Consider the following 18,191-nt stretch of genomic DNA (forward strand, 5'->3'; position numbering starts at 1 on the left):
ATTAACTGAATGCGATGGTGAGTTCTCAGTGTTCAACATCAATCCAAATGTAAACCTTCCATTGTGTCCCCCTGAAGGCTGCAAGTATTTTACTGTCAATCTAAAAATTGAAACCAGCCCCTTGGACTAATACTGGACACCCTCCCATTAGTGAATATGAAGTGTATAGATGCACTTTCACCTTTCAAGGATCATGAAGGATGCTCCCTCCACAACCTTTGGTGGCTTAGGAAATGCTCTCTTGGATTGCTGTGGCCCACACGATCCCAGCCTCTTTAGACAAAACACTCATGCCTATTTAGGTCCACCTTGAGTTTGGTGGGACCTGCCCAGGCTTTCTAGGGTCAGGGCCACATCTGCATCAGGATAAGGCACAAGAAGTCTTTGGAGAGTGTGTGTATTTGGAGTGGAGGGAGAGAACATTTGGGCCTGTGATTTCAGGGGGAACCCCTGGCATATAACCTCCCTTCACTAGTGCAAAGTGACGATTTAGAGGCTTCCAGAGTGAGCTGGGGCACAAACTGAATGGGACCCGTGGCCAATGGTGAAGAGTAGGTAGCTTGTCAGAGGCAGGAGTCCCACCTAGGCCCCCTGGACTGCCTTCTATCCACTCTGCCAGGATCCCTCTGGGGGTGCAGGAAATCCTCGAGGCAGCTGCTGGTGACAGGAAAAAAGAACCCTCTGCGTGTTGGAAAGCATCAATAGGCAGCCTCCGGTCCTTGGGCATTTTCCGCCAGAGAGGACTGCCACCTGGGCAATGCTGACCCCGAGGTCCCCACCTCCCCTGGTTTGGAGCTGGCTCTCCCGGCTCCCAAGGCTGTCTGTCAAACACACCCAGAGTGAAGGTAACCTGTTTCACTGGACTCAAATCAATTCAACAGATTGAAAACAACAAGAGCGTGGACAGAAGACGAAGCCCGTGCTAGAATGAGGTTTGTTTTTTGTTTGTTTTTATTTACACCACAAGAATAACAAGCTGTCATAATGTGGTACAAAATACTGGACTCCTAATAAAGTTCCAATAGAAGTCGGTACTGTCAGAGAAAGACACCATTGGCCAGTGGGGGTGGGGGGATTAACCAGAACGAAACAAGGATGAGAAATGAGAAAACGACAGCGACCAGAAAAAAAAGAAGAGAGAGAGAGAGAGAGAGAGAGAGAGAGAGAGAGAGAGAGAGAGAGAGAGAGAGAGAGAGAAAGAGAGAGAGAGAGAGAGAGAGAGAGAGAGAGAGAGAGAGAGAGAGAGAAAGAGAGAGAGAAAGAGAGAGAGAGAGAGAGAGAGAGAGAGAGAGAGAAAGAGAGAGAGAGAGAGAGAGAGAGAGAAAGAGAGAGAGAGAGAGAGAGAGAGAGAGAAAGAGAGAGAGAAAGAGAGAGAGAGAGAGAGAGAGAGAGAGAGAGAGAGAGAGAGAGAGAGAGAGAGAGAGACCGAGACCGAGACCGAGACCGAGACCGAGACCGACCTCCGGGTCTACTGAGCAGAGGCAAGGGCCAAAGGCAGAGGTCAGCACAAAGAACCCCGCTGCCGCCGCCGCCCCGCCCCCCTTCCGCACAATTAAGAGGGAGATGGTGTCTGGCTGACAGAGAAAGTGGTAGCTGCTACCAATGGTGACGTCATTCTGAGCATGGAGAATATAATATAGATACAGCTTTGGATACTATAGATCGGTAATAAGCTCTCGGGCGAGTAATGCTTCGACCCCCCTTTTATATATATATATTATATATATATATATATAAGTTTGTCATCCCCATAAATGGAAACTAGCACCTCCACTATGGAGCACACACACACACAAATGTTAGATTCCTTTTTCTTTCAATAGGATACTTTGAAAATCAACATCAAAGACAAAGGGAAGCCGCTGGCTTCAGAACAATGAAGAAACTTTGGGTTTCCTTACAATGCAGTCGATAGAATAAAACTTTAAACCACAGTGTTGCTCACACAGTCCTCGACTGTTTATCGGAACGTGAGATCGATCAATAACGTCATCTAAAAGTCACTTTTAAAAGGGGGGAGGGGCGCTAAGAAGTTAACTCTTTAGGCTCCACGTCAAGTTTTTTTTTTTTGTTTTCTGTTTTTTTGTCCAAACAAAGTCCAGTCGTCGAGAAAGGGTTGCATTCACTCACCCCTTGAAAGGAAATGAAACAAAACAAACCAAAACCACGTCTCTCCCCCCTCCCTTCCCCCCAGCCCCGAAAGAAAAACATCCTTGAAGAACCCAGGCAGTTTCCATTTTGCATTTAGCATAGTTTCTCCAAAACACTGTTTCCACATCAATACAATAAACTCTATTATTGGGCTGTCACCAGTGCTCATAGACTCTTTCCTTAAAATGACAAAGGTTTGAGTAGTCCTTTTATTTTTCTTACAACAAAAAGCACAAATTCTTCAGAATAAGTTCAGTAAGACGCAACCCCCCCCCAACTCTCTGTCCATATTTTGCTTTACAGAAAATGTCCCACCTTTTACAAAATCTGCAAATGCCACGAGAGGGGGAAAAAAACAGGTTTTGTTTTTTTGTTTTTTTGTTTTTTTCCCCAAAGCTGCCAAGTCTGGCGTGCAAAATCTGTGTACAATAGAAAGACATGCCAACCTTACAGACCATGCAACCTCAAGGTGTAGGAAACTTAAAAAAATATATTCATATATATTTATATATATTTATATATATATCAATGCCCGTAAAACACGTGGGCCCCAAAGTTTACAAAAAGCAGAATGGAATGAATACATGACTGTGACGAATACAAAGGAATGTTCTATATCGAAAATAAAAACAAAGCTGAAAAACAATCGGCCTCCCCAGCCCCTCCCTAGCAGGGGCTGGGGGGGGGGGGTCCTGCAAACCTGCCCTTGCAGCTTCTGGGTCTGTCTGAGACCACGGAATAAAAGAAACCCCCCCACCTCCTTCTCCAAACAGATAGAGGGATAAAAGGTAAGAAACAGGAGAAGCAGAATGGCTTTGATGAGGGGCCCTTTTAAACCAGGGCCCGCTGAACACCAACGCGGGGGGAGCGGCCACTGATCGGCCCCAACCGGGTCGAAATGGGTCGGTGCTCCTGCTGGTGGAGCTCAGGCACATCCTGGGGGGGGGGGCAGGCTCCGGGCCGGGATAATGAAAAGGACAGATGGGGACCGTGGCCACAAGCCACCCGAGCTGTTCCAGGAGCGCCAGCAGGGACCCCCAGCCCTCGCCCCAGGGGCCAGTAAAGTGCTCACTCACCCACCCTGTGGACCGACATTTGGAAAATGCCCCAGGAGTCTCAGCAAAGGTGCAAGTGAGAAATGGGGTTGGCATGAGAGTGGAGAGCTAAAGGAAGCTCCATCCATGGGCCAGCGACAGTTGTGGTCAGACGGGGAGAAGGGGAGCCAGCAGAAAGGCCAAGTGCGGGCCACCCCCGCCCAAAGAGAAAAACCAAAGTGAAACAATCAATTCTTGAAACAGATCGCCTGGGGCCGAAGGAGGAGGACAAACCTAGGGGGGTTTCACTGGATGGGGCTTTGCAACATGCAATAAATAGCACAAAGTCCAAGAATAACAAGTGGCCACAGAAAGGTCCCGGTTATCCCCAGCATCTTGTAAAAATGACAAACAACTGTTTTCTCTCCTGTAACTGCTTGCAGGGAGGAGGGAACCCCGACAAAAATCCCCCCTGCTGCCGACACTGAGTGCTGTGCTCCAGAGGAGAGCTTGGAAAGTCTGAGAAAAGGGAAGGGGCGGGGGGAGCCTTCGGCCTTCCTACGCCAGAGGAGAAGAAATGATTCCTTCCTTTCCTCTGCCCCCCCCAACCCCAAAATCTGAAAGCCTCAAAATAAAACCAAACCCAGGCCGAGCAGCCCCAAGAAGTCAGACTAGGGTTTAGACCTATGGAGAAGAAGGGGCGCCCACTTGGGGCAAAGGGGGCCTTTTCTTTCAGCACCCAAACCTTGACCTTCTCACTCGGCTGCGTGCAGGTCTAAGGCTCAAGGATAAACGAAGAAATCGTCCCATGCCGTTAGTGTGGATCGGAAAAAGCTGAACAAGGTCAGAAAATTCCTTGGCTGCCCCTTCAGAGAGGGGACCATCCCAGCCCCCCCTCGGAGTTTCAAATTCTTTCCACAAGTCTGAATTCAATCAATTTTGGAATGAAAATGGCGACTTCAAATGTCACAAAAAAAGAAAGCGAAAACACGGCTTGTCCAGAGGAGTGAATTGTACTATTCTATAGGCTTTGGAAAAGAAAAAAAGTCCGTGTGCCAATCGGTCTCGTACACACCCATCCTCCAGGAATCATCTGGTGCTTCCTAGTGAGGGTCTAAACCAGATGGCAGAAAGAAAAAAAAAAATGGAAAAACCACACTCCTCGCCTAGTTCAACATTCTCAGAAGCATTTTTTCCCAAAGATCTCTGGAGAACAAGAGTTCAATTCGATCTCAACAATGGTGTTTCAAGGAAGGTTGACAAGTCTTCCCCAGAGGAGCTCTATACAGCCGTGACAGTGAAGGGAGGCCCTGTCCAACATGATGATGGGGAAGGTAAAAAACACCCCGCTCCTTTGGAGAATAGACCTTGGCGGGTATCGGTCCACAAGTGAGCCCGACCAGCCCCTCTGTTCATTAAATGCTCCCTTTACGAAAACAAACTCTAAACTGTAAAGTCTCCTCAGCCTGGCAAAAAGATGCTGACTGTACAAAAACTAACCCCCTCCCCCCCATGATAATAAAAAAACCAAGACGTTAAAAAGTTAAAAAAAATGTACAAGCAAGGACGGAGGCAAGAAAGGCCTTTTGACATCATTATTAGTCATGGAGAAAAAATGTAAAATCCACACAAACGAGGTTTCTTCCGGATTGGAAACAACTGATACAAAAATCAACAACAAATTTCTCTAGTTCTTGCTATCAAACCTCCCCCCCCAAAACCCCCCAAACTCATTGTGTGTATGTGTGCAAAGAGGGGGGGTCAGAGGTCCTGTCAGAAAAGAAAGCCAACAAAACAAACAGAACCTGAAATGAAAATGCAGACGTGGCGGGTAGTTGCCCAGTGGCTACTGTGTTGGTGAACTGAAGCCAGTCTAACTCTCTCTTTCCCTCAGCACCACTCTGGTCCAATTCACAAGGTAACCGTTGGCTAGGGACCTTTCAAAGGTGACTTTTACAATCTGCATTGATTATATTTACCTTTTATTTCTTCTATAAATGCATTATAAATATTTTATCAAGATTTCATAAGAATCAAGTTTCTAAGCTTGGAGTACATTTGGAATATACATTATACATACATACATATATATATATATATCTATCTATTTATACCTACAATTGAAGCAATACCTCGTGCTAGTTTGCTCTCAGGGAAAAAAGCACCCAATCTTAAAACTGCAAATGTGTCTATTACATGCGTCAACAACCAAACTGCTGCGTTCGACTGTTAGAGAATCAATGCCGGGAAGAAAACGCCTCGGATTGTTGAAAATTTGTCAGACTTCAAAACACCCAACAGTATTTGCCACTTTGGGGGCAACTCCCTTAATTTGTCTTAAACAGCAATGAAATGAAATAGAACCACAAAAACCCAAACAACGCCCCCCCCCCCCGCCCCATTGCTCCCCAAATCGGGAGAGAATTCTGGAGCCGCAGCAGGGAGGCTGGCTTGCTTTCAGTCCTCATGTGAGCAGAGGCCAGAGGCTCCTGCTCGCTCCCGCTCACTCTCCCTCGCTCTGGGCTTGCTGGCAGGTCTTGGCTCCGTCAGCTAGAGGAAGTCGCTCCACAGAGTCCTGCTTTTTCTTTTCTTTTAAACTTAAGGCATTGTCCTTCAAACTTCTGAAAAATCAGCCACACCAAATCCATCAGATCAATTGAAAAAAAGGCACAAACTCTCATCTTCAGGCGGCTTTGAAAAGCTAAAGCCCGACTCCTCCCGGGGGCACTCATGATTTTTCCTGTTTTTGTTCTATTAAAAAAGAGAGAGAGATGAGTCTTCTGGGCCCCCCACCCTCCCCGGTAAAAACCCACCCTCGAGCATCATCAGGGCTTGTCGAGGATGTTTCCGACTCCCCCACAGGCAGAGGCATCAACCCTTTCCCCCCTTTGCTTTTTTCTCCTTTTATTTGTCTAAAAAAACAAACAAGCTACACGATGAGTCGAGTGGTTTCAACGGAGACTGCGGAATTGTGGGTAATCAAACCTTAAGCACCAGTTTTAACAAAGTTTGTTTTCTGTGTTATTAGAGCTTTGAAACGTGGGTCTCCTTTGCGGCCGCCCTTGTCTGTTTTCACACCACGTGGCCTGTCCGCCCAAAGCCGCCACCGGCTGCTTTCTCCTCTAGGGTCCCCACTGCGGAGTGGAGAAAGAGCGCCTGGCTCCACGCGTGTCTCACGTGTGTCTGCGCTCCCCAGCGGGTCCGTGGTCGATGCCCATAGGCCATGGATGTCTGGCGGGTGGGGGGGGGCTCGGCGCCCGTGTCTATATATCTAGGGATGTAGATATATATCTATATGGATATCTAGAGGTCTGGAGATGCAGAAAGACCTGGTTTCCATATCCAGAAAGACCAGTCCTGTTGTTGTGTCACACCTGGCTGTCCTTTTGTATTCTGGGAGAACACCCTGACAGGACGCAGGAGCAACGAGGAATTTTCTTGGCAGAGCTTCAAGACAAAAGACGCACAAACGAGAGACCAGCAGATTCGAGCCGGAGGCTACAGGGGCGGTTCCTCTTCCATAGGCTCATCATCTGACCTGTGATTTCACCCAGAGTCATGGAAGGGGAAAAGGACATGGGAAGAGGGGGTGAAGGAGGTGGGGTAAGGAGAGAGACAGAGACACAGAGAGACAGAGACAGAGACACAGAGAGAGACAGAGACACAGAGAGAGACAGAGAGACAGAGACAGACAGAGACAGAGACACAGAGAGAGACAGAGACAGAGACACAGAGAGATAGAGAGAGACAGAGACACAGAGACAGAGACACAGAGAGATAGAGAGACAGAGACAGAGACAGAGACACAGAGAGACACAGAGACACAGAGAGATACAGAGACACAGAGAGAGACAGAGACAGAGACACAGAGAGATAGAGAGACAGAGACAGAGACAGAAACAGAGAGACAGAGACAGAGACACAGAGAGATACAGAGAGACAGAGACACAGACAGAGACACAGAGAGACAGAGAGAGACAGAGACAGGCAGAGATACAGAGACAGAGAGTGACACAGAGACAGAGACATACAGAGAGACAGAGACAGAGAGAGACAGACAGACACAGAGACAGAGACAGAGATACAGAGAGATAGAGATAGAGACAGAGAGATACAGAGACACAGAAAGATACAGAGAGACAGAGACACAGACAGAGACAGACACAGAGAGACAGAGAGAGACAGACAGAGACAGAGACAGAGAGACAGGCAGAGATACAGAGACAGAGACACAGAGAGACAGACAGAGACAGAGAGACAGACAGACAGACAGAGAGATACAGAGAGACAGAGAGAGAGACAGAGACAAAGACAGGCAGAGATACAGAGACAGAGAGCGACACAGAGACACAGAGAGAGACAGAGACACAGAGACAGAGACAGATAAAGACAGACAGAGATAGAGACAGAGACAGACAGACACAGAGAGAGAGAGACAGATACAGACAGAGACAGAGAGACAGATACAGAGACAGAGAGACAGAGATACAGACAGACAGATAAAGACAGACAGAGACACAGAGAGAGAGACAGAGAGAGACAGAGAGGGAGAGTCAGTTCAGGTTCAGGGTCACAGATCCTCTATAGGCATTTTACACACTGGGTTTTCTTGCTCAATGCAATCTGCTACCACCCATCGTGCTAAGCCCCCCCCCCCCAGCATCTCCCTGCTATGCTTCCCCCACCCTGAGAAGTCATTTTTTTCCCCCTAAGTCAATCTTTCTGGATTAAACTTCCTTCCACATATTTCTAGAGTTTGTCACAACTGGAAGCAGTTTAGTATACTTGCCTCTGTTTCTAAAGTCAAGTGTTGCATCCCTGCTCACCCTCCCCCACTTGGCACCACTACCCCCATGGTACCTTGAAAGGTGCCAGAGGCTCCTACTCTCAACATGGCCAACCCTCGGCCCTCAGACAACAGCCACGTAGGTGAAAATCACTGGGGAAAGAGGAGGGGTCAAGTAGCAGACCCAGGCACGGTTTGGTGCCAGGGAGCCTCGCGTGGACCCATCCCTGAGCTCCCTGGCCAGCAGCGGGCAAACCCACCTCTTTCGGCGTGCTTGACCCCCACAGACAGCGAGGCCAGTGCGGTAACAGTCTCTGCCTCTTCATTCTCACATTTCTGGGCCTCGAGCAGAGAATACCCACCGTGGAGGAAAGCGCTGCAGGGACCCGACATTACTTGCCTGGAGGAGGAAGAAGCAGTGTTAGGGGGGGTCCGTTGGGCCCAGCCCAACCTCCCCTCCTGCATCCAGGCTGCGGGCACACTGCCATCCCCAGGTGGAGGCTTCCCGAGCACAGCACGGCCACTTTCAACACTTGTTGCTTTTTAGCGCAGCCCCAAAAACTGTCCTTAGAAGAAGCCTGACATCAAACCCCCAAACCTCTCTTCCAGGTGGCAGCCCCCCTGCTTGCCTTTGTCCCTAGCTCTGTGACTGGGTTTAGGGAAGGCGTTCCAGGTGGGAGAGACGGTCACACAGGAAGAAGACAGGATGTCACAGAGCAAATGGGCATTTGAGGCCAAAGCCCATCTGGAAGGTGGGAGGGGCAGAGCCTAGCGTAGTGCCCAACGGGCACCGGGCAGTCTATGGACACTGGCTGAAATGGGCCTTTGGCCAATGGTCTGTGCCTCCTCCCTCTCTAACCCTCCTGGCCCCCCTAGACCCTTTAGTACCTGGCTAAGATGCCACCTTCTCCCAGAAACCTTCCCTCTACAGACTGTCTCCCATTCGTCTCGTCTAGAACTCATCTGTATACCGTGGCCTCCTCCCTTAGACTGTAAGCTCCATGAGGGCAGGCTTTGTCTTTGCCTCTCTTATTATCCCCAGGGTTCAGCATAATGCCCGGACTTGACTCTAGGCTGAAGCTTCTTAAACTGCGGGTCCCGACCCCACATGGGGTCATGGAACCGAATGTGGGGGTCACGTACAATTTGGCCATAAAAGTTTGCTCTGTCTATCTATTTAAAGTCCCTATAAACCTGGAGTTGTATAAAAATTTCTTGGGTGAAAAGGGGTTGTGAGTGGAAAACGTTGAAGAAGCCATGGTCTGGAGCCAACTCCTGACCGCTAGGCTTCTGAATGCCACGGAGGCGGCACCAGAGCTCCTGGGGTAGGCAGCGGAGGGAGGGATTGCTAGAGAGGACATGGAAAGGGGGCCAGCGGGCAGGGCAGCTAGCACAAGGGAGTGGGGAGGGTTCTGTGTCCGCGCCCACCCAGAAGATACTCACTGTGGGTTTCGATGACTTTTTCCATAGAGTGGATCGCATTGGCGTTTGACCTTTGCTGCAAGACCTTGTCTGGGAGAGGATCCAGCTGGGAGGAGAAAGAAACAAGTGAATTAAGGAGTCTCTGTGTGGGTGTCTGGGGGCGGGAAGCCTGCCCGGTGGTGAACTGTGCCAGCAGAAGGGCTTGCCTCTGGTGCCACCTTCCCGGCCACAGAGCAAAGAGGAGGCAGCGGTTCTGCAGTGTTTATGGTGCAGAGCTGAACGTCTAAAACCTGCTTCAGAGATTTACAAGCTGCGTGACCGTGGGACACTCATTTCATTCACTGGGGCCTCAGTTTCTTCATTTGGTTCCTTCTAGCTCTAAGTTTATGATCCTGAGCTCAGGAGGAGGATACCATGGGCAGCAGCAGCAGCAGCAGCAGCAGCAGCAGCAGCTGACATCTAAGGCAACTGGTGGCTTTCTTAAAAATTCAGCCAGTTATGCTGATACCCTCTGTGTGCTTTAAGTTTGAAAAGCATCTCAGAGACACCATCCTCTCTTAGCCTCAGAACAAGCTAGTGCTATCATTCCCATTATTATATGTTTCATGTGTAACAAGTAAGATTCTGAATTCCCTTGGACATGTTTTTAAGAACTTTCATTGTTTGATTTGATTATTGACAAAGCTATTTTAAAAGTTGTGTTAAGGTCAATTTTGTAGGAAATTTTCCTGTCTGATTACCAGCATCCACACATCAGCCCCTGAAAAGACTTCCATTCCACGACTACACCCAGAGGAAGTCCCAAGAATTATCTGAGAAAAGACTTTCTAAGACTGAACAAACAGTTTTGTTTTGCTGATTTTTATTCCCTTCTGTTGTTATGTACACCATTTGTAATACGTATTCTCTGCAGAGGCCCTCCCTCTGCAGGCCAGTGTCAAAGTGCCGGTTCATGAGGGACTGCCCTTCTGGACAAAATCCCCTCTTTCTCCTTTTTCTATATTGTTATTAACATATTGTTTGTTAGCATAGGGTATTATATTCTGTTATTTTTGACTGTTTCATCAGGGAAACACCCTGTGTTTCTTGAAGAAACAAAGGGGGGACTGTAATGATTGGAACGATGCTACCTGCTGGAGACACTGTAGGAAAGCTCCACCATGAGGAGAAGGCGCCTGAGGGCAAGACATGCGGCTTTTCTTTGGTGTCAGGAAGTGACGTTTGCTTGTGGGAGGAAGAGGGGGCGAGGCTGGCGCTCTCACTCCCTTTCATGAGGACTTTGATGGGGAAGGGAGTTAAAGATACGCTCTCCCTTCGATAGATAATGAATCTAGGCCTTTCTCTCTCTCTTTACCAAATTCTTCTTCTCCTTAATAAATGCTGAAAAGCCTAACTCTCGCTAAAGCTTCTAACTGATTGGCGATTTCAGGCAGACTCGCCAGCATTTCAGCCCCTTACACCCGGAGGTTCAATGGTAGGACAATGACACTGAGGAAAGTTAGAGTGGCTCTTCCTAGAGCCTCAGCAACAACTTTGCCTCTGTCTGTGCTTAACTGAAATAGTCCCAACACATGGTAAGCATTTAATTGACGCTTGTTGCTTGGCTGATTTAAGACAAAATTTACTATCAAGAGAATCAGGAATCCTGGTCACAAAGGCTCTGGGTAAGCTAAACAATGTTCAATATGTTGGGGTATTTTTATATTTTATTTTTAGTAGTTCATCTTGTGTCTCCTTGCTTTTTTTTTTTTCCCTCTCAGAGGTGTGGGTCCTGCATATCATATCATGCTTTTTTAGATATGCTAGTTGAGATATGTTGCTAAAATATTTTTTATTATAGGGTTTGGCCTTCAGGGGAGGAGGTGGGCAAATAATACAATGGGAAAATAAGGTGGTAAAAACAAAAGATATCAATAAAATGTTATTTTTAGAAGTTGGTCTTTTTGGGGGTGGGGTGGGGAAGACAGAGGACCTGGAGCTTAGGAAGATAAAACAACGATCCAGGTGGATCAGTTTGGGGGGGGGGGGCGGGTCTAATCAACCTCTCTGTTCTTCAGAGTGTCTTTCATTAGCCATAGGGAGAGTTTCTGCAGTTTCTAGCTCAGAACTGTTCACTTGGGTCTTGGTAGAATTATGAGATCATCAGAATCCCCAAGAAAATGGGTTGTCAAATGTGTTGGCAAATTCTAGGTGGAATTTGGAGGGAGGCTTTCCAGGGTTTGTAAAAAGCTGTTTTATTGCTAGAAATGACACCACTCATGGGATCTCCTGGGGCAGGGGGAGGGCTGCCTGGGGGAAAAGGGCCTTCCCTTCCACTTCAGGGCTGGTTTTTGCAACAGTCCCTATGACCTCAAGGAGGCCCCAGAGGCTTCTCGGGGAAGGATCTCAAGCAGAGAGACTGAGATGCCCAGGAAAGCCACTGAAGTGATTTTAGTGTTGGGAGCTCCACATGACCACTCCCATCTGCCCCTTCTCTGGCCCAGGCCTTCATCCCCCCTCACCAGGACCAAGGCACTAGCTTCCGAACTGGTCTCTGCTATGTCCACAGCAAAGTCATCAATCCACACGCCTACTATGTGCCAGGCACTGCGGGGATGACAGAGAAGGAAACCCTGCCTTCGATTGTGGGTCTGCCCATGTCACTACCCGGCTCAAAGTCCTCACTGGCTCCCACTGCCTCCTCACCCCATGGCCCCGCTTTGGCCTCCCCATTCCTCCCTCCCGGCGCTCTCTCTTCTCATTACACTGCTGCTCGCTAGCCCCCAGATGGTGCTCCTGTTTTCCCACTGCGTGCTTTGCACAGACGCTCCCCATGCCTGGAGTGCACCGAGCCCCCCCCCCTTTGTTTCTCAGACTCCCTGGCTTCAAGGCTCAGCAGCGGAGGTCTCACTGTCATCAGAACAGAGTCTACGGAGTCTGCGTTTCTGTTTATACGCCATCTACCCAGGGGAAGGGAAGCCCAGCCATATCCTCAGCACCCAGCACACACAGGATTAAGAACAGGACAGGAGTGAGGATTGTTTAGTCTAGAAGAAGGAACTTCTGCGGTCACCTTCTACAGCATCTTCAAGTAGGTTAAGTGTGGACTTGGGACCACCATTTTCTAAGACCTAGGCTAGAGGATAAGGGGATGGGGACATCTGGGGACCAAGACCCACAGAGAGATGGCCTCCTGCTACCCAGAATATTCACCGTAGCAAGTCTGTTCTTAGGGAAGACAGCACAAGACCAGCCACATCCCATTTTCAAAGTGAACGGAATCGAAAAGGCTTCATGGAAAGAGTCAATAGGCCCAGGTTCTGGTGCCCAGTTCTGTTCTTCACTAGCTGTGGGATCCCTCCCAAGACCCTCGATTTCCTCCCATGCGAAATAAGGGGGAGAGAGAATTGAGGAACTTTTTCACTAGTGACCTGGATGGTGAAGACAATGGTAGCCTGATGGTTAAGGAGCTGGCCAAGTCAGGGCTGAAATAACTCTCAATGGAAAGTAACTACAGCACAGACTGAATCGACACCAAATCCCAAAGGACACTTCCTGCAATGTTTCATTTTTGGTGGGTGGATCCAAATACCAGCTGCTGGTGTGGGGTCCTTTCCCCTGTGACAAGCTCTGAAAAAACATAAGCTCCAACCCATGACAGAAGACCCAGCAGTTATGGGGCTTTATACTCCCTGTGGGGTTGGTTCACAGATGGGGAAATGGAGGCACAGACTGGGTGCACCTTGGCTGAGTTTAGGGGTAAAAACCGTTGATGCTGAATTCTGGGGGGTGTGTGAGACCAAGACAGTCAGTGGAAAAGAGCTTGGCTCAGAGGCCTGAGATCCATGGGGGGTATCAGTTCCTAAAAGCAACATGGAAGTCCAACCCTGAACCCTCCACACCCCAAGGGTGAGAAGAGTGAGTGTTTGGGGAGTGTGTGTGTGTGTGTCCGTGTGCCTGGAGAATAGAGAAAACAGACAGGCGAGGGCTCTAGTTTATGCTGGGCTCAGTCTAACTCGATGCCAAAACTCTTGTCACATTCATTGCCAAAAAAAATATATTTCTGTGCATGTCATGGCAGACTGGCTGAGTGAATAATGCTCCTTTTCAAACCACCACTTGTAGCACTAAGTTGTGGTTGTTTTTCTTTCTAATACGATTAATTATGTTAATTGTTTCCTAATGTTGAATCATCCAAGCATCCCTGTATAATCCAAAGATTTTGCATATTACACTGGTGGTCTTTTGGTGAGTATTTTATGAAGAAAGTTCTGCATTTCTTCCATTTTCAGTGATGCTTAGGTCTGGATGTTCTCTTTCTTGTGCTTTCATTGATCACCCTCCTTGGTTTAAAATTTTAGGGGACATGGTTGTCTCATAAAAAGGGTCGGATAGCGATGCTTTCTCAATTACTGAGAATTCTTGTAGCATAGATATTGTTCCTACAACATCAGATAGATGTTCTAAAATCTGTGTGGACTACGCTTGGGGTTTGTTCTTTTTTAGAACTTCTTTTAGAGTACCATTTCACTTTCTGACACTGAGTTGTTTAAGGATGATTGCTTGTTTTTTAGAATTTGGGTATTTTCTATTTTGTGGGTAATTCCTTCATTTCCTTTAAGGTTGCCAATTTTGCAAGCACAGAATTCTGTAGAGGTTGATTTGGATATTCTTTATTACGTGGGGCGGGGGGAGGAAGATTAGTGAAGGGTTATCATTTTCTTTGTATTCTCATAAAATAACTTTTGGTCCTTATTTTCTTTTTTCTAGTTTCCCAGTTTTCAAGATTTTGTCTTTTGTGTGTGTGTAGGTGTGTATGTGTAATGTGTATAGTTGTATGTGTGTGTGTGTGTGTGTGTGTGTGTGTGTTTATAACGGCAATCCTCAGTTAAATCATAGTCTATTACTTTCAGATCTTTAACAGTGGCCTTGTGGCCCTTCCCAGGGGGTCCCAGGCTTTCTCGAGCTCGTTTTAAAAAGGCGACTAAGATGGTGAAAACAGTCCAAATGCTGTCAAAACTCTTTTTTTTTTTTTTTTATTTCCTTTTTTTCTGCCTTTGTTCAGCCAAGGTTTGCCAAGGGCAGCCCTTGCCTCCCCTCACACACTTATATCTGCTGTGGTGTTAAGACAAAAGGACCGTTAGGAGCCTGGGGTTCCCAGACCGTCTTGGTGTATTTAGCTGACGTGTATGTATGCGTGTACACACAGATGCATCAACATCTATCCGTAATATTACACAGACACACCCCCCGCCCCGTCACCTTCCCCTGTGAACAAGGCATCTGTCAATGAACTACTCCCCGATATGACGGGGTCCACCTTCTCACAGAGCTTGGTGCACCCTCTTTATCTGGCTCGAGGCGGCATCCAATTGTAGCTCTTGTGTCTACCCCGCCCCCCAACTCCCAGACAACTAATTCTCAAGGGGCACGGCTATATTCAGTAAATCTACTGTCCTAGAGAACACCCCACTCTGCAGGAGTGGCCTTGGCCTTCTGACGCGGTCTGTCTTTAAGAGAGCACCAACATACTTGTGGGGGCCCTGAGCCCCCTCCCCCCATTTCCTACCATTTCACCATATAATTTAGCCATCTCTCTTAAGTTAGCAAATTTCCCCTCTGGCATATTGCTGTCCACAGCTGGCTGCCCATGTGTGTGCGTGCAGAATTGTCCAACAACGCTGTATATCAACTTCATCAAAAGGCCCCGCAGGACAGAGAAGCCGCGGGGGCCGTCCAACTTTCTTGCATTAAAAAGATTTTAAAAAAGTCCTTGATAAAACGAGTGTTTCCTGCTTTTTGATGTGTGTAAGCAGAGAAACGTTTTCTTGTTAGGCGAGCAGCCACACATCCAAGAGCCTCCAGAGGTCCTTAAAGCTAACAAGACCCGCCATTGTCAGTCTGAAAAACCATTCATGACAAAATGGCAAAAAAATGGGCTTCAAAAGGGGACTTTGGAGAGAAAAATTAGTTGTCTTTCAACTGAGATGAAGAGATGAAAGCCTGGTTTCTTTATGGAAAAGGTAGATGAAATGCTGAGGACACTTTAGAAAGCAGGCAGTGACTTAGGCTAAAGGACAGTCCGGACCCCTACCCTGTGGCTGGTCAGGGAAGAGTCTGATTCATATCTCTGGTAATCGTTGCCAGCCCCTGGATGTGTAGGACTCCAGGGTGCTCCTGACCCTGGTCCTCCCTACCTCAAAGGGGAATCCTGGGAGAGAACCCCAACATGCTGTGGGTCCTCTGGTCCTGGCCCCAGACAGTTTAGGCTCTGACCCCTGAGCTGTGCCTTTGGTGGAGTGACCCTGGGCAGATCACCTAAGTTCCCTCAGCCTCTCCCTTTCCCTCTAATTAAGGGGTTCTGCCAAACCCTTTGTATAATCTCATCCCAACAGCCTTGGAAGGGGGGGCCAGAGACAGGATTAGCCTCATTCTATGGATGAGGAAAAGGAGGTGCCTAATTTGTCCCCAGTCACAAAGTGAGCCAATCGGCTCAATCAGCATTTATTAAGTGCCCACTGTATGCCTAAACTGTGCTAAGCACAGGAGGGAAAAAAAGGCAAAAGCTGGCCCTGCCCTGGGGGAGCTCCCAACCAGACAACTACACACAGAGGAGCGGAGAGGAGGGGCAGAGTGCTTCTTCTAGGGGCTTATCAGAGACTTGGAGGGGGGAAGGGAGAGGGGGAGGAGGGAAGGGAGAAGGAGGGGGAGGGAGATGAGGGGCAGAGGCAGCACTTGTAGAAAGTAGGGTGTTATCAGAGACTTGGAGGGGGGAAGGGAGAGGAGGGGGAGGGGGAGGAAGGGAGGGAGAAGGAGGGGAACAGGAAGGGGAAGGGGAGGAGGAGGAGGGGGAGGAGGGGGAAAAGGAGACGGAGAGAAAGGGGAGGGTTTCAGGTGCGGGTCATAGTCAGTGAAGAGGCCTGGAATTGGGAGCCCGAGGGTCAGAGTGGGCCAGGCTGGGAAGGGCCTCTTGGGCACTCTGGGGCTCAGGGAGCTCCCCTGAGGCAGAGGCTTCCTGTGCTCTCGTGGCCATCACAGGCTTGAAGAAGAGAAGCGAATGTGGACTGGACTGGGTATGAGGGAGGAAGCTTCCCAGGGCAGGGCCTGCCTCACTCTTCTGGGCAGCTACATCACCTGGGGCCGGGCCAGGCGCATAGGAGGCACTCAATAACTGGTGCCTGGTGACGGATTTGGGGCTGACAGGGATCCTGCCATTTCACAGATGTACGGACTGAGGCCTGGAAAGGTAGTCAGGCAGCACCCCGGCAGATGAGGCATCATCCTATCCGGTGGGGGTTTGGAGCCAAGGAGGCCTCCTGGCGTGGCAGTGCCATCCAGTGGTGTAGGCCAGCACCTTGCTTCCATCTTGGGGGCTGTGAGTCCACACCAGTGGGTGTCTAAGGCAGGCCCTGAATTCCCCTTTCTCACTCCCAGGCTGGCCCTCTATCCACTGGGCAGCACTGCCATTCAGGGCAAGAAGCCCAACTTCCTCACTTCAGGAGAGGCAGCACGGGGCAGGGCTGACCAAAGGTCACAACTCTGGTCTGGGGTCCTTTCTTTTGTCATGAGCTAACCCTGATGCTTGGGCCTGAGAGATCTCTTCACAACCAAGGTTCCCAGAGTGGCTGGGACTGTCTCTGAGGTGGGGAGTGGGGGGGTCCCAGCTATCGGGAGAGCTCTTTGGGCGGGTGGGGGAACTAGGCGACCCTTTCTGGGGGAGTGCGGTTTAATGGTCTCCTGGGGCCTACCCAACCCCAGGGTTTGGGGCTCTCTGAGTTAAACTCAAATTCAGAGTTGTATTAGGTAAGTTGTTTTTGAATGGGAGACATTAAGTGTGTAGTTATTCTAAAATGTCATCTCCAGAAATCCAGTGAGACACTCATACGCACATGTGCACGCACGCGCGCGCGCGCACACACACACATGCTTTCACTGGGCAGCAGAGCCCCAGAAGGCTGCTCCGTGACAGCCAGACTCCCCACCTCTGCTCATCTGTCTTTGGGGATGTCTCCTTCTGGCCCCCATCCACCCCCCACCCCATGCCATTGCCCCTAGGCAGAGAGGGCTGCCCGGCCCTTACTCCCCCGTGCCTTCTCATCTCACCCCACAGCCTTCACTCCAGGCTGGCGTCATCCCCCAATCCGCACATCCAGCCACAACTTGGGCCCTTGCTCCCTTCCCCCATCATCCGCTCCTGCTGCTGATGGTCCCAGCCACCCACAGGAAGCTGTTTGACCAAATGGCTGAGGACGCTACCCGGGCTCTCACCCCTGTGCCTAGTCTGTCTTTTGCTAGCCTAACAGTGCTAAGTGGCTCCTTCCCTCCCCAGAACATCCTTCACACGACTCCAAATGACCCCCCCCACAGGACTTGTCACAGCACCCCATGCACATGCCCTATCCCCCATCACCAGGCCTTTGCCCAGGCCGTGCTCCTGAGTAAAGGCATATACACACTTGCCCCTTCTGCCTCCGAGAAGTCCTGGTTTCCTTCAGAGCTCAGCTGAAGCACCCCGCCCCCCCCCAAAGTCTCTACTTAGCTATGTAGGTGCCATCTTCCCAGAGGGAGGGTCAGCCCCAGAGGGCAGTGCCTAGTCCACAGCAGACTCAGAGACCCCTGCTGGTCTTCTGCGTCTCTCCTGGGCATCCTACCAGGGCGGCCTGTATGCTCGGTTCCTTCCTCCACCAGCCCCTCAAGGGCAGCAGCACAATGTGGACTGGTCTGCGAGTTGGGGCCTGGCTCTGAGCTTTGGCTCTGCTGACGCCAAGCCCCCTGGACCTCAGTTATGGCCAGGGTGGGGTGCGGGTAGCCTGGAGGAC

General features: G+C 49.5%; 1 protein-coding gene across 1 annotated transcript in view; it reads right to left on the reverse strand.

Annotated features, from left to right (window-relative positions):
• Positions 1–1,361: 1,361 nt before the first annotated feature.
• HDAC4 (histone deacetylase 4) overlaps positions 1,362–18,191 on the reverse strand; it is a 236,364-nt gene continuing 219,534 nt past the window's right edge. Inside the window, exons 25-27 of the mRNA XM_044001859.1 lie at positions 9,400–9,499; positions 8,232–8,366; positions 1,362–6,723 (exon numbers count right to left, since the gene is read on the reverse strand). Of these exons, the coding sequence (XP_043857794.1) occupies positions 6,635–6,723; positions 8,232–8,366; positions 9,400–9,499 (324 nt within the window). The 3' untranslated portion in view covers positions 1,362–6,634. The remainder of the gene's footprint in view (positions 6,724–8,231; positions 8,367–9,399; positions 9,500–18,191) is intronic.

Source organism: Dromiciops gliroides, chromosome 4 (genome assembly GCF_019393635.1).
Source record: "Dromiciops gliroides isolate mDroGli1 chromosome 4, mDroGli1.pri, whole genome shotgun sequence".
NCBI classification, from domain to species: Eukaryota; Metazoa; Chordata; class Mammalia; order Microbiotheria; family Microbiotheriidae; genus Dromiciops; species Dromiciops gliroides.